Below are 15,028 nucleotides of genomic sequence, written 5' to 3' on the forward strand. Positions count from 1 at the left end.
TTTTAAAACCTGAATACAAGTACAACTAATCAGAATCCTACCAGTCAGCATCACTCTGGTACACATAGTCTCATAAAGCAATAAGGAACAAAATATTTAATAAGCATGAAACTATCATAAGAGCAAGCACAAAAACAGATCCCCCCACTACTCAGAGTACCTACTGCCAGCAAGTACCTGCCAAGTAAGCACAGCATCCATCTCAGTCCATTTTAATGATCCAGCTTTGGCACTGCATCATCAAACCCACACCTACCTTTACAAATAAACAATGAAAACTCACTCCCAGTCAAATACCAATATCACATGTTCCTCCAAGATTATCTTTAAATTATAAACATAATAGAGGGCAAAATATGTTCTTAACTTGTTTTAATGTGGTGATGCCTAACATTATGATGGGGTAAAACATAAACCAGCAAGAAATAAAAATGTTATTGGCAGGTTTGATTTCCAAGTTCTTCTTTCAATCACACATAGATTTGTTTATCTAGTGTTGTTGCCTAAAATAGCGTGAGTTGAGAGAAAAGATGAAGGATTCTTTCGAAATACAAAGAAAGATGACAATATTTTTATGTTGACACAGGGATTATATTTCACAAGAGGTGAAATATACACCCTCTGGTAAATACAGCCCAAGTCCAAATACTACATGAAATACTACAAACTTTGAAGAAAAAAATACAAACACACAGAATTTATAGCATAGTTATCTTTGGTCTCTTCTTTCTTCCACAGCTTGCCTGAGGAATGCCAACAATTTACTAAAATCTAATGTTTTGCCATAATACTTCTAAAATTCTGTTTGGTGAAACTAACAGAATATAAACAGAATCCTACACTTTGCAAAGGATGGGTGAGTGAAGCATATCATGACTAGAATACATATCATGACTAGAATAATCGGGGGAGGAAAACAAAAATAAAATAAAAATTTCACTAGGTTCCCACCTTTCCTCTGCAATACTTTCTGGGCACAACTCCATCCCCTGGTCCCTACACGTTTTCAGGACACAATCTTCAGGCATGTCTGAACTTGTTTTTAAGAGCCCTCCTTACTCAGGGCAAGTCCTACATACTAGGGCTGGGGAGAGGAAAAAAAGTCTTCATCCCTTATTTTTCCCTTCCCCTCCCCATGGCCAAGCACACATCTTCTCAGCAGTGCAGTGCTAAGATACCTGTCCAGGTACAGCGTTCTGCCTCCTGCAGCAGTGGGATAGCAGCCAACTCTAAATTAAATTTTCAAGGCACTGAAGTTATGATACTGGTGTCCCAATGAAACGAACTGATAGATTTTCATTCTTTTATTTACATGTGTACTTGTCACCAAAGGGTTGTCTTTTGGCCATCACAGCAAGGACAGAGCTCTTCCACAATGCTAGTTCAGGAGGAAGAAAAAAGTACTGCCAAGACTCACAGCTCAGAACAAAACATCTTTGGCACAGGCAATAGCAGTAATATCACAACAGAAGGCAGAAATACTCTCTTATTAGGTAGGGTCTTTTACAAGCTACAGAAGCTAGAAAGCCCAACAGAAGCCCTTAAACCAGTCTGCCTCACTGGCCCACTAGACTTGTAATATATCCAAAGGAATCAAAACCTTGAGCCCTGTCTTTCTCTTCTGGCTTGGAAATCACCTGTATCAGATGAGGTATCTTTCATTTAATGACAAAATGGGCATATTGCAGACCTTTTCATAAAGCATTCACCCAACGAACTTCATTTCAAATGAACAAGACTCTGTGAGATAAAGAAAGATAATGATAAAAGGATGGCAACCTAAGCAACATTCATTTTGCACACACAAGACAGAGGCATCAGGATGATTAGCCTAGAAGCATGTACCAACACTTGCTTTAGCAGAAGCCTTAGCCCTTAATGAGCACTAATTAAGTTCTTCCCTTTGATCAAAGAGCAAGATAAGATCACACTTATGCCACAGAGCTTTGATTGCAACAGCACACCATACACCTTGCTTACCTACACCTAACTACTAGTATAAGAACTAAACAGTCAAAAAAAGATTGTCATTACAGTGATAAAAAACATTCTTCATATAAAAGGGTATTTCAGAGAAACACATGTAAGAAACTACTTTAACACAACGCGGATGCAGCATTATAACAGAATTCAGCCAGATGCTGAATGCATGACTTTAGACCAAAGTTGAAGGTCAGTGACTTGATCTCACCAAATTAAAAACAGATGCTTGGTTTTGTCTGGTGTGTGTGATATTTATGGTATTATGAAATGCAGCTAATTTTCATCCAATATCTACTTTAATAGGTAGTGAATGTTTAAAGCCAATGAAACAGATCAGGCTGATTCAAAGTACCTCCCGCAGATCCTCCAAGCTGTAAAATGTTATTGCTTGTACTCTGAAAAGTTGGAGGCAGGCATATGGAAACCTACAGGCAATTTCCTCATGCAGAGGAAGCATGGTCCAGGGATCTGAATGAAAGGCTAAGACTCCAAAGCCATCTCAATCATGTAATGAGAGCTCAAATGACAGAAGGACTGTATACCATGCCTAACGTCAGTCAGAGATACACGGTCAAACAGCATTTTTATTTTAATCTCCTATCTCTTACTGATTTTAGTGTGTGCTGGGTGCTGAAGAACTACCATAAATATGTGAGAAGTTGCTGTAGAGGCCCCAGTTCTATTAACTCCTCAACTGTACCTTGCAATCATCAGTGCTCCACTAACTCCTCCTTTTGACAGCACTTACATATTTAAGGTATGTGGAAGACAAGGCAAGACCTGTGTGACACCGTTAGGAAAACCACTATCATCACTTCTATGGAAAAAAATACAACTATAATCAACTTTTTCAACTTAATTCACAGAGGCACTGTTTAGACTTATTCATTAACACACCTTCTGTGTGAAGCTTCCCTATCAGTGAAAATGTTGTTCTAAGTTGATACAGCAAACCGAAGACTGAGCAGTTTTGCCACCTCTTCTGCAATTTCCTGTCACTAGTCATCATCTGTTTGACATCCATAGAAGTAGCTCTATTACTTAAATCAAGCAATCCAAAAATTTAGATTTAAGAAATCAAAAGGAACAAACAAACACTACCCAAAAAACCCCACATACTTCTGAATACTTGAAAACAGGCTATAGACATACATCACTCATAATTGCAAATCATCGAGTACCACGTGTTGGGTAACAGCTTTTTGCTTAGGTCTTTTACTTAAGAAAACAAAACATCATTACAAATTTCAACATACTTTTCATCCAGTGTCCTGCACTTTGTCTTTCCTTAGCTCTTGCAGTGTGCTAAACAGCATAAAAATAGGGGAAGGCACGATTTGCTTTCAAGAAGATTTACATGCTGAAAACATGGGGTCCCAGGTGGAAGTACAAGGAAAGAACACATAACAAGAGTTCTGAAAATCTGGAGCAATATTTCATCAAACATGAGGCTTTTTCTACAGAAATCTCCAACAACAGATACAAATTACTTCCTGTCCCTCTAGGAAAGGCTTTAAAGAAAGTAGGAAAAAAGCAACCTACCCACTGACCAATCTCTGCACCTTTGGATAAGCAGTTAGAAGAAATGTCTCTTCATGAGCATACCACTTTACAGCTTTTTTTTGTTGGTTAATCCTGAGCAGGCATCTCTGCTCTGAACACTGCATACCTAAAATTTATTATCAGTTTCACTACATTCTTCTATAAAGTTGCAATCAATTTTCCACTACTGCCCATTGTGATTTTAGCATTTAAAGTGTTGCTTTTCCAGATATTATCCTGACATCATTCAACTTTTAGACTTTCTGATGTTTAGTTAAAGTAGTTTGAACAGCAACTTAATGGCAAATAAACAGAGCTGACTGTGAACATGAAAAGATCAAGGGGGGGGAAAAAAAATCACAACCCACAAGCAGCTCAAGAAAGTGCAACACAGCAAAAACCACGAAATCATGATCTAAACACGTGAACACAGCGGCCAACTTTGATTTATTTTTTCATATGCATTCACTGATCTTAACGACAACGCATGAATAATTTTAAGACTGCAGTAATACAAGCTTGTTGTGCAAGTTTTTACTTTGTTTCAGCCCACAAATAAATATAAACAGATGTATGTAGTATATTCACCTTCTGCTAGTAGAACACTATGGGCCAGCTAGATTTAGAATTTCAGCTCAGACCTGCAAAGAGTGGTTATTCAATACCACTTTCTGTTCTATTTAACAAACACTCATTTAGAGTATTTTTTGAGTAACCAAGAAAACAGATGAAAGGGATTCTTCTGTTGCCCCAGTTATGGGCAGCTCTCCCTGCTGTTCCCCACTGAAAGGAAAATACTCCTGTATTAAAAAATAACCAGGAAGTTTCTTAGTGTTAGATTTTCCCATATAATTTTAACCCCATAGCATTAATTTGAGAGTGCCTAAAAAAAAAAAAAGGAAGGCTAAAAAAATAACTCCAATCCTAAGCATCACCCATAGCTGTTTCTAAAATCCACCTATGGTTTGCAGCTGCCAGCCCACGCAGTTAACACAACTGACCTTGCTGAAATCTCCCTGGATAAGCAAGATAGCTCTAAAAAAAGAACACCAGACCCTCACGATTAATTGCTAACTATTAATAAATTAGCATATTTTTCCCTCTTCTCCCAGTATAGGCATACCTATAACTGTAGTTGTCCAACAGCTTTACCAGGAATGGAAATCTGAGTATTTCATGACATAACAGATGCAGGAATAAGTAGTGTTCCTGAACTACTAAGAAAGGGAATAACTGAACCTGGAGTGCAATAAGGAGGCCAAAGCAGACGCGTGATCCCCAGCCAGCCGACTCTACAGCTACAGCGACAAAGGCCAGACTGTAATGGAGCCTCACAACAACAGAAGTTTCTAAACCACAAGCGCGTCAAACTGTTCTTACCGTGTAAAATTTGGCTTGAAGTTACAACTCACATAAGTATGTGAGGCCTGAGAGTAGGGGGAAGAGACAGATCAGGCTGCAGCAAACAAAGAGGAGGCACAGTGATGTTCCCTAGCAAGAGTGATATTTCTCACACAGGAGGCTCTATGCCAAATGCAGCTTTCGTCTTCCTCACATCTTTTGAGGAATGATCGTAGCTGAGGGGTTTCCAGCAGCCAGGGGACTCTGAGACCTGAAAAAGTTTCTCCGCATCATCAGATCCCTCTGTCTCCTTCAAATTGTTGCTGCACCAGTAAAACTAAGTCACTTTTGTGCAGTGTACTACAGATGTCCTACAACTTCCATGGCCACTCACCTGCTCCACAACCACCTGAATAACTCCTGGAATACCTCTAGAGGAGCTCTGGAGGAATTCAGGCTTGTGGGCACTCAAGGGAGTGCTGCAAGATACAGGTGAGGGCTTTGAGCCCCCAGACATCTTAGACTGCACAGAAGCAAGACCACAGGTCAACTGCAACACCATCCAGATGTTAGCTTATACCTCAACAAGAACCACCAACTCAAAAAAAAAAAAAAAATCAAGACCCAAACACATCTTCTCAGTATAGTCAGGAAAACAGTGCAGACAATATTGTTTAAAGAGCATAAATCCAGCCAGACGTAAATCATCACAGCATCCTAGCCAAATACGTACCTTTTCAAGGCCAAATATGACCTCTAAATACTATCTGAATTTGTTGCACTGGAAGAGAAACCTAAAACTACGTCATCACTTCTTCCAGACAGAAATTGAGGTGGTGCTTAAGAAAAAAAAAAATCAGGTACAGTTTTCAAACATTGATGCTGTAGCTAAAAAGTTATCACATCCTTGGTCAAAGTTTGATAAATGCTTCATGTACAAAGAAAATTGCTAGCAATAAAAGTACAACTCTTCCTCTGCAGCTTCAATTTAACTAGACCAGTTGCACAGCCCACTAGTGACAATACAGTGCACTGTGCCAGAAAAAACACCCTTGTTCACAAAAAATAGCAGCACTCTAGTCTGAGTTAGCAAGAGAAAACAAGCAACTGTGTTTTGTATCAGTTCTTGTTGGTAACAATGAACAGAGCACTTTTTATTTTGAACCTGACTACAAATATATATTTATGTTCTGCTTACTAACTTTTGATAGGTTCTATTTTAAATTCTACATAAATGCTATTTACAGTATTTACCAAGGAGTGAACAGCTCAAAATCACAGAGCAAAACTCATCAGAATAAGAATTACCTTGTTAAAAAAAAGTTAGTTCCAAATGACTATATAAAAGAAAAAAAAAAAAGGTAAGTTGACCAAAAGCAAATAAGCTGTCCAGAAGTAGTTATACAGCCTACTTTAGGATTTTACTTTCAGGGATTTGTTTCATGAACAGGGGGAAAGTTCCATACTTTTTCTGGTTTGGAAAAGTTATTAAAAAATAATTTATCAAAGTTTGACTGTAAAAAGATTTGGAAGGGAGGGAAAAAACAGGTCCTAGACAAATATTCTCAGTTTCACAATGAACATTAAAACAGATTGAGACCACTAATTTTCACCACTCTCTATATTTCTCCAAGATATTTTTATCATTGTACGATAAGCAAGAAGCATTATCTGCAAAACCAATCTCCCTACTGAGAGCTGGCATATCCCACCACAGTTATTTACGTCATGCCCCTAAAAAAGATCTCCATGGTACCACAGCACTAACTACTGGTAGTGGATATCAACAGCCAAATACCTTACCCTAGAGTTTGACCAGTTCAGTGAAGATCACGGTATTACTCTTCAGAGATGATATGTGCAAGAAAGCAAATGGCATAAGCTCCCCTCCAACCACTTGTTTTATAAAACCAACCTTCAGAATTAAATGTAGTATTCATAAGGTAAAATACAGAATATTGGTCTTGGTCAAGCATGAAATCCAGTGGTTGTGAACTACATAATAAAAAGCTATTTCAGATTAAAAACAAACTATGAAACATTGTGCTAATAAGGCTGTTAGCTAACTATTAAAGTGTCTATTTTAATGTGCAGAGATGAAAGCAAAACCATAAAGAAAAACTTTCCACATCTCATTTCTTTATTACAGTCTTGTCATGCAGGGAGTGACATAAAATGACTCTGTGCACCAAAGAGGTTGAAACCTTACCCAGAAACTGAAAAACAACAGCACAAACAAAAGTCATCAGCAGTCTTCAATTTATTTCTTTACATTTCAAAGGACACGTGTTTCCATTAGTCAGAAGACCCACCTCCCAACTACGGCCAGCCCTCAAATCATTCTCCATAACACTAATTTAAGGTCCAGCTAAAGAGTTACCTGTTCAAGGAACCTGCGAGTAAAATAAATTATGCAAGAAAGGAAGCCAAGCATGCTTAAGTATAATAAAGGCTTTTAAAATGATTAGCAGGTTTACTCTTTGATCTGGCAAGCTAACCAACTTTCAGCACCCAAGAGAAAAAAATACAATGAGGGAAAAGCTTTATATAAATATTGCACATACCAAAGCAAAAGGCTTATTACATTGGAACAATGCACTCCTGTTTAAACCAATACCAAGCATAAAGGAAAAAGGAGAGAGATCTTTCTCTGGAAGTTATTTATATGTTAATGCATAACTTCACAGCACGTTTGTGTGGAATTCTCTCCTCACAAAGGCTACTTGGAAGGTCCCTCCCTGGCACCGGCTCCTTCACGCACATGTTCACGTTCTCAGGAGGGCTGGGAGTATCCATCTCTCCCTGTCTGAAGACATGAGTCTGCTTTCCAAATTTGCCTCAGTTTTGAGCCGCACTACTGCCAAGTGCTGACCACAGGCATGCACTCCAATCAGCATTATGGTCCTGAGACAGAGCAGTAATGGCTGCTGTAAGTAAATGCCGCTCTTATACAAGGAAACTTTCACCTCTGAAAACATTCCTAACTTCTCATCAACTTCAACTCCAGCAACGCCTGTGAAAATACTTTGTGTAACATAAGAGGATCATGCTAAATCTAGTCCTACAAGAAAAGGAGACGTACACTTCAGAAGTCATAAATCCCTCGCCTAATTCATTGCTTTATTTCCCTTTTAGTTCATTCCCAGTAGAGCGGGAACTGCAACAGCAATACCCCAATCGTCATTCGGAAAGCACTAGCAGTGTCCAACCAGAACTGACAGCAGGAGGATTAATCTGCCTTTAAAGAGAGACCCGATAACACCCAACGCTGCCAAAATCCCCACGGCAGGAGCGAGGACTCCTGGCCCCGCCGCCTCCGTCCCACCAGAGACCCCGGGGCCCGGGCGCAGGGGCGGGCAGGCTCCACACATCGGTCTCGCTGAGGCTTTCGCAGCTACGTCAACACTGTGAACAAACCTCGAAGCAGAGGAGGAAGTTTTAGTAGGCGGGGGAGGGAGAGACACAGGCATACTTGCGAGAGATGAGGGGTGGGAAGGATGGACGGGCGGACAAACGGACGAAGGGGCCGCTATTTAACTCTCCGAGCGAGAGTCTAGCGTTTCAATCCCATCACCGTTAAACAGTACTGAGTCCTTGCTTCCTTGAGCTACTTTATAAACTTTTAGCTTAACTTGCAAACCTGAAGTTTTTTCGAACCGTGAATGGGTTTTGCTTGAGAAGCTGAAAGCTGACTTTCGTGGGGCTTTTCAGACCTAAACGCCTCTAAGATTCCGCGATTTTACCTGCCTGAAGGAGCACAGTTACCCCCTGTCTATGCAAGCAGGCTGGCCAGCATAAGCACAGGAGAAGGGGACCGAGCCATGAGTTAGGACCCCAGTGTATATACGCGTACCTCGAGTCAGCCATCCTCCTTGCAAAACTCGCTTCAAAACCTTCCCCTTTTCCCATGTAAAAAACAAAACCAAAACTAAACAACAACAAAACCACAAGGCGAAGCAGGCACAAGCGCACGAACAGGTAGGGAGCCAAGGCAGGAGGGCGCGGAAAGCCGCCGACTCCCGAGCGCCACGCCGGGCAGTCCCGGGGCTCAGCCGGGGGCGCGGCCGCGCAGCCGGGGCCGGGGCTGGCGCTGGGGCTAGTGCTGGCCAAGGCCCCGCTGGCCCCGCCGGGCAGAGCAGCCGCGGCGGCACCGGGGCACCCCCGAGCCCACCGCCGGAAAGTTCCCCCGGGGTCCAGGGCCGGCGCCCTCTTACCCTTAGTCCAGTCCACCACTTGCTTCGGGCTCCACCTGGTCACCGGCTCCATGGCGGGCTCAGCCCCTCCAGCAGCAGCCCCCACGACCGACCCGCAGCCAGGCTCCTCCGGTCGCGAACTCGCCCCCCGCCACTCTCCCATCCCGGCGGCGCCGCTCCGGGCCGCCCCCTCCCCGGTCCGGCTCCTCCCGCCGGCCAGGGCCGGGCCCGCCCCGCTGCCGCTCCGCCCCCAAGTGCTGTGACCCGCCCGCCCCGAGCCGGCTCTTTGCTTGGGAAAGTGCCGAGGAGAAACTTCCTGGGCTTCCCGCTCCAACAGGTCCGGAGGAGCGGCGGTTCGGGAGTCTCCCAGCATCCTGCCCCGGGAGCGGCGGCCGACCCGTGTGGTGGAGCGGCGGCCGGGCGCTTCACCCCGCCTCAGTGGTGGCTCTGAGTCACAGCCTTGTGGCAAGCTTAGCAGCAACTGAGGACTGCCTTCAACCACGCTTGTCCCAGTGTTGGCATTTGGGATTGGCAGAGGGATTTCTGAATCCCTCTCTTAAAAGCGTCTTTGGGTGTGGAGGCCGTTTCACCGTAAGAGGTTACTTCTGTCATGCTGCTCTTGGCTGGGAGCTGTATTAAGCCATCAGCTGTATCTCAGGCTCACTTTCCTCAAGGGAAATGTGTCACTGTGTCCTGTCTGCCTCCTGAAGCCCATGTAAGCCTCCACTGAATGCTAGCCCCTGCTCAGAGATTAAAGGGCTGACTTCCAAATTGTGTGCCCAGCACACCAACCTCCACCGTTCTGTACCACTGAGCATGTAACTCTGCCTACAACCACTTTTCCATTAACAAAGCAGCGAGAGGAGACGTGGAGAAACCAGTTTTTATTGGGTCTATCACAATACTATCTGGTTCAGCAGCAAATTCCAGCCTGAAGCCCTTTTGTAACATGCACGAAGGTCTTACTGCTCCTCTTCCTCAGTGGAAAAAAACAGAGTAAACTCTGCTGTGACAATAAGACCGTGAAATTTTAACTTGGCAATATTAGAGACCGAGGAAGCAGCTGGGATTTCAGCCTTTCCAGTATCCCATTGTTTTCATCATTTCTCATCTCTATCCATCTGTTATCCCTAGTCATGTACTTGAAATGTAAGCTCTTTGGGACAGCGGCTGTCAGTTTTGTGCATGGCTGTGCAGCACCCAGAGGTGCAGCGCCCAGCTTTCCCACCGTGGCACAAACAGCTGCCTTCTGGCACACACTGCTTCAGGCTCCTGCATGGAATCAGGAAGAGTTTTAATTTTAGTTCTAGTTTGGGGAATCAGTAGTTTTAAAAAAATTATCTCTTTGCATGTATATCTAAAAAATAATAATTTGTTCATTCTTTTTGTTACATAGTGATTGAAAGTGTAATTTTAGTTCTTTATTATAAGGTCAACTCATTTTAGCTGATTTATTTATTTACTTTTTAGTTTGTGAAGTATAAAGCCTATCAGCTAACCTCTCTGCCTATTTGAAAATTAAAATGCAATTCCTCACAGCTTTAATATTGGTGCAACAATCAGAAGTTTCCTAATTCCTCACTGAATTGTGTGCCATTCATGCTTAAAGAACACCCGAAAAGCAACTCTCCCCCCTCTTAGAGGCCTGAGTAAACAGATGGGCCTTGCTATGTGCCCTGCTAATGGTTTCACAAGGGTTAAGGTAACAACGCTTCAGTCTTAACTACACATGAAGCTTCCCAACATTACGGGCTGGAAAGCAAATGTCTCTCCCTGTTGGTGTTTGGAGCAGTCATCTGCTGTCATCCTTCTCTGTCACACATCTTGGGCCAGTCCCTCTGCCTGATTTGGATCAGATAAGTACCATATTTAGTGAGTAAGGCATGCTGAGATGGTCACTTGCTAGCAAATTGCCAATCCAACAATTCCATTATTAATTCTTAATATTTTTTGTAATTTTCTAAATGACAAATACATTTATTTTTTTTAAGCAAGACAACATTGCAGTGACTCTCTGTTCTTTTATTACATGATATCCTCCCATACCAACTGCTTTACAGCCTGCTCTGGACACATAAAATGGGACTGACAGGGGAAGGCAGTGTGTCAATGGTTACTCAAAGGGATTTGTAGCCATATTGCTTACCTGTGCTACTTTTTCCAAACCTAGATTGCAACTGCCTTTCAGTTGATTTTTCTCGTGATTTCTTCATCTCAAACTTGTCTTTATTTGAGATGAGATTAACTAGTAGTCAATTGGAATAATGCAATTAGAAGTTCTGTTTATAGAATAAGACATTTTTGTTAAAAAAAATACTCATTGACAAAAGCAATAATAATAAAAAAAAAAAAACTCTGTCTGATTTCTAGCAATGCCAAATCAAAAAATAACACTGCTCCTTTGCAAGTCTTTAGATGCTCTGTGAGTTAGTTTATGAGTTCTGAGCCAGTATCAACTATTAGGAAAGATGTCCATTCCCTTTCCCTGTTTGCAGCCTCATGTGGAGTTCATTGCTGTACCAAAGACCAGACTACAAGCTCGCCAGAAGTGCATAGTTTTTCTTTTGTTACAATTTTATAGTGATAAAAGTGATTTGATTTGAGAAGGAGATTCAGACCAATTGTTTGTTGATTCCCTATTCTGTTTTTTTTTCCTTCTCTTTATTTCCTCTTTCAGGCCAGGTTTTCAAAGGGCTATCAGGCTAGCTTGCACGGGCAGCCTGACAACACAGAGCTCACCATGGATCAGGATCATGGTTTCAGAGTCATAGATGCAGCACCCTGAACTCTGCCATCACCCAGCAGAATGACAAAGTGTTCATAAATCCACAGCCATACCCTGTCAGGCTGGTAGAGGAAGTTACACAGTGTTTGTCACCTTCAGGTTTCTATCCTGGCAGCTAATTAACAAAAGGAGGTCAGGTGATTCCTTATAACAGAAAGTCTGCTGGCATAAATTATCCTTTCAAGAAAAAAAATTTAAAAAGTGTATTTGAATAATTGGAAAGGCTTAGATTCATTTCGGCAGCTGGATTGACTCTAGTCTGGCTTAACACTGCATTTACCATTTTATCTAAACACAGTCTTGTTGACCCCTTTTCTTAGGCCTTAGTTTTCAATACCACCAGCTCATCACATAGATCCAAATTTTGCTTGATAGATAGATGGTCACATTCTTGACAAAGTAGCCAAAGTGGACAACAAGGATGGTATTCAAATTTTAAACTAGCATGAGGATGAGAGACTATGGTTGATCTAGCACAAAGACCTGCTGATACAGAGCGAACACACCAAAATTCCTTGAACAGTTTAGAGTTTAGTGAGTTTGGACTGGATTATCTCTTCACATCCGTAGATACATGTGTCTCCTGGCTACTGCATTGCAGTCTGCCTGTTGCCAGACTTACTACCACCCACCAGAGCTATGGCCCAGGTCCCATGGCATTGTACATATTTGCACAGGCAGCAGCAGCACTGCACAGCTGCAGAGCTCCCTGCCTGCATGAATGCAGGTTTGAGTCTTAAGCCTCTTTCTCTGGGAGGTAACTGCTGTTACTCATCTCTAGAGGGATGAATAAACAAGTGTTTAGCCAAAGGTCACATACCAAGTTCAAAAAGTATGGTTTCTGTTCAGGGCCACAAAAAGTTATTTTTATTACTGAATCAATTTTTTTAGAGGGGTCAGTATATTGCAGTTCATACTTTTGAGTGGAAGGGATGATTATGCTGTTTGGCAAAGCATGGTCTAAGAAAGTTTTACATTACATTACATTACATTTTCATTACATCATTCATGAAAGGCTTAGGATTTATTATTTAATATTAGCAGATGAAAGCTGTAAAAATTGACAAATTTAAAGTATTGGGAACAAAAGCCAGTATATGCTTGAAAATCCACCGTTTAACTCTACTGACAATCCACAGATGAGCAGTTAGGCCATCATCCCTGACCTTTTGTAACTAGTAATTCTTCAGAGTCCATCAGTACTACTTTCATTACAAAAGAATTTAAGATTTACATATGACTTTCCAAGCATTACCTTAATCACACACACAGGGCACAGAAATCAATAGGACGTTTTAGACAATAGCAAGAGAATTTTACCCTACATAACTAACTGAAAGCTTCCCGGTAAGGTCAGTGAGTATTAAAGTTCTTTTGGAAATTGCAACAGGTAACTTAACTGAGTCAGAGTGAGTCAGGTTCAGAACAGGGTTTGGTTCTATCAGCATGTAATTAAAAAATTCACACTAATGGAAAACTTTTGTTGCACAAGAATCAACACCCTACTTCTCTCCTTGATACTGATATTGTTAGTGATGGATCTCTTCTGTATATGACAGCGTGGGAGATCTCGATGTAACCTGATGAGAGAAATAGGTCTGCCTAGTCCTATTTTGAATACAATGTATTCAAAGGGAGTATTTTTCAGTGGATTGGGTAAGGAGAATAGCTGAGGGGGGTCTTCCTGGCTTGAGCACTTACTTTGGAAAAACAGTGTACTGGCCATGGCTTCCAACTGTGTGCTAGAGAGAATAGACTGACCAAAGTGTAGTGTCATTTGATGTAATACTCTAATGAATTCAGGATGATTTTGATAAAACAATTAAATTTCCCCCTCAGTAAAACAAAAATAGTAATTTCAGATCGGACTAAGTATATAAAAAGTCTTGCCCTAGATGAAATACTGGTTGCCAAGAAAAGGAAACAGGAGAAAGGTATAAATTCAGGCCCCAGTGTTTGTGCTAGTTCCCTTGGTGACCTGGATCAAATATTTTAATCTCTCTATTTTCATCTCTTCACCAGACAAAGCTTAATAATCTTAGATTGGTGACAAATACCCTGTTTTTATTTACCCAATATATCTATCCTTTTAAAATAACTGAAATAGCTATAGCAATAAAAATAAATTGCCAGCTCAAGTTACTGAAAATACTTCTAAGCCCTGGAATATTTTTAGGTAGAAAGGAGTAAGAAAAAAATAGATGAAGAGACAGATGCAAAGAGTCAGATGCAAAGTGGTTCTAATGACTTAGCTAAATTCATTTAACTTTATGTGTATCTACAGCTGGTCATAATACAACATATATTGAATAAAGAGGGCTATGGTTATGGCTGGTTTATCAGTAACCAAAGCTATGTTAAGAAGACCTGCATATATTACTCTATTTATAGTATCTCTATCAGATTTATTGTATATTTATTATTTTTCCCCATAATAAGGTTCCTGCACTACTTATTTCCTAAGAATAGAGCTGTATTGAATCCTGTACTTGAATTATCCCCGTTTTCTTCCATTCAGCTTTAAAACAACCTACAAAAAGTTCCTAGTTGGGTGAAAGTTGCCACTGCCTGCTGCTATTAGTGTGCATATATATATGTGTCTACATATATGTTTGTATATATGTACATTGATCACACTTTGCTAAACTGAGATAGGCCATAAGGAGAAAGGTCTTCTCCTGAAGTTTTTCCTCAAAGCAAAATCCTATAAACTTTAAGGAGTATATTTTCTTCCTTTAAGTGAATCTCAAATCACTGCACAGAAATCATTTCCTCTACTGCACCTTGTGCTAAGGTAGCATGTTTTAGAAGAGGATTGCAAACCATTTGTGAAATATAAATGAATTAAAAATGTATTTTATAATTAATAGAAATTAGGTTATAAATTGATTTTTACCTGCCTCAGGTCCCTTTACCTGGCTAGGAAACTATCTGACTCTAAGGTAAGCAAAGCACAGAAGTGATTTGTGTAAAATTACAAAACTCACCACTATCAATGTATAAAGTGAAACTTAAACTCAAATGACAATATCTGGGTATAGAGAAATAGAGAAACGATTTTACCTGGTCCTAATTTCGCTGTCCAAATGACACACAAGAGGAAAGATTTATCTTGAACAGTTTGGTCAGATACAGAAGATTTACACTCCCAAACAACTGCTGTGAGTTTAGCACTAGCAAGGAG

At 41.0% G+C, this 15,028-nt stretch overlaps 1 protein-coding gene across 5 annotated transcripts in view; it reads right to left on the reverse strand.

Moving 5' to 3' along the window:
• CNKSR3 (CNKSR family member 3) overlaps nucleotides 1–9,235 on the reverse strand; it is a 70,731-nt gene extending 61,496 nt beyond the window's left edge. The window contains exon 1 of one of the 5 annotated variants that reach the window (XM_064649191.1): nucleotides 9,081–9,235. In XM_064649191.1, the coding sequence (XP_064505261.1) occupies nucleotides 9,081–9,222 (142 nt within the window). In that variant the 5' untranslated portion in view covers nucleotides 9,223–9,235. Of the gene's footprint in view, nucleotides 1–8,719; nucleotides 9,033–9,080 lie in introns of those variants that run through there. The other 4 variants (XM_064649192.1, XM_064649195.1, XM_064649194.1 and 1 more) reach the window with 4 other exon arrangements.
• Nucleotides 9,236–15,028: the final 5,793 nt, after the last annotated feature.

The sequence above is a fragment of the Pseudopipra pipra genome, chromosome 3 (genome assembly GCF_036250125.1).
Source record: "Pseudopipra pipra isolate bDixPip1 chromosome 3, bDixPip1.hap1, whole genome shotgun sequence".
NCBI lineage: Eukaryota > Metazoa > Chordata > Aves > Passeriformes > Pipridae > Pseudopipra > Pseudopipra pipra.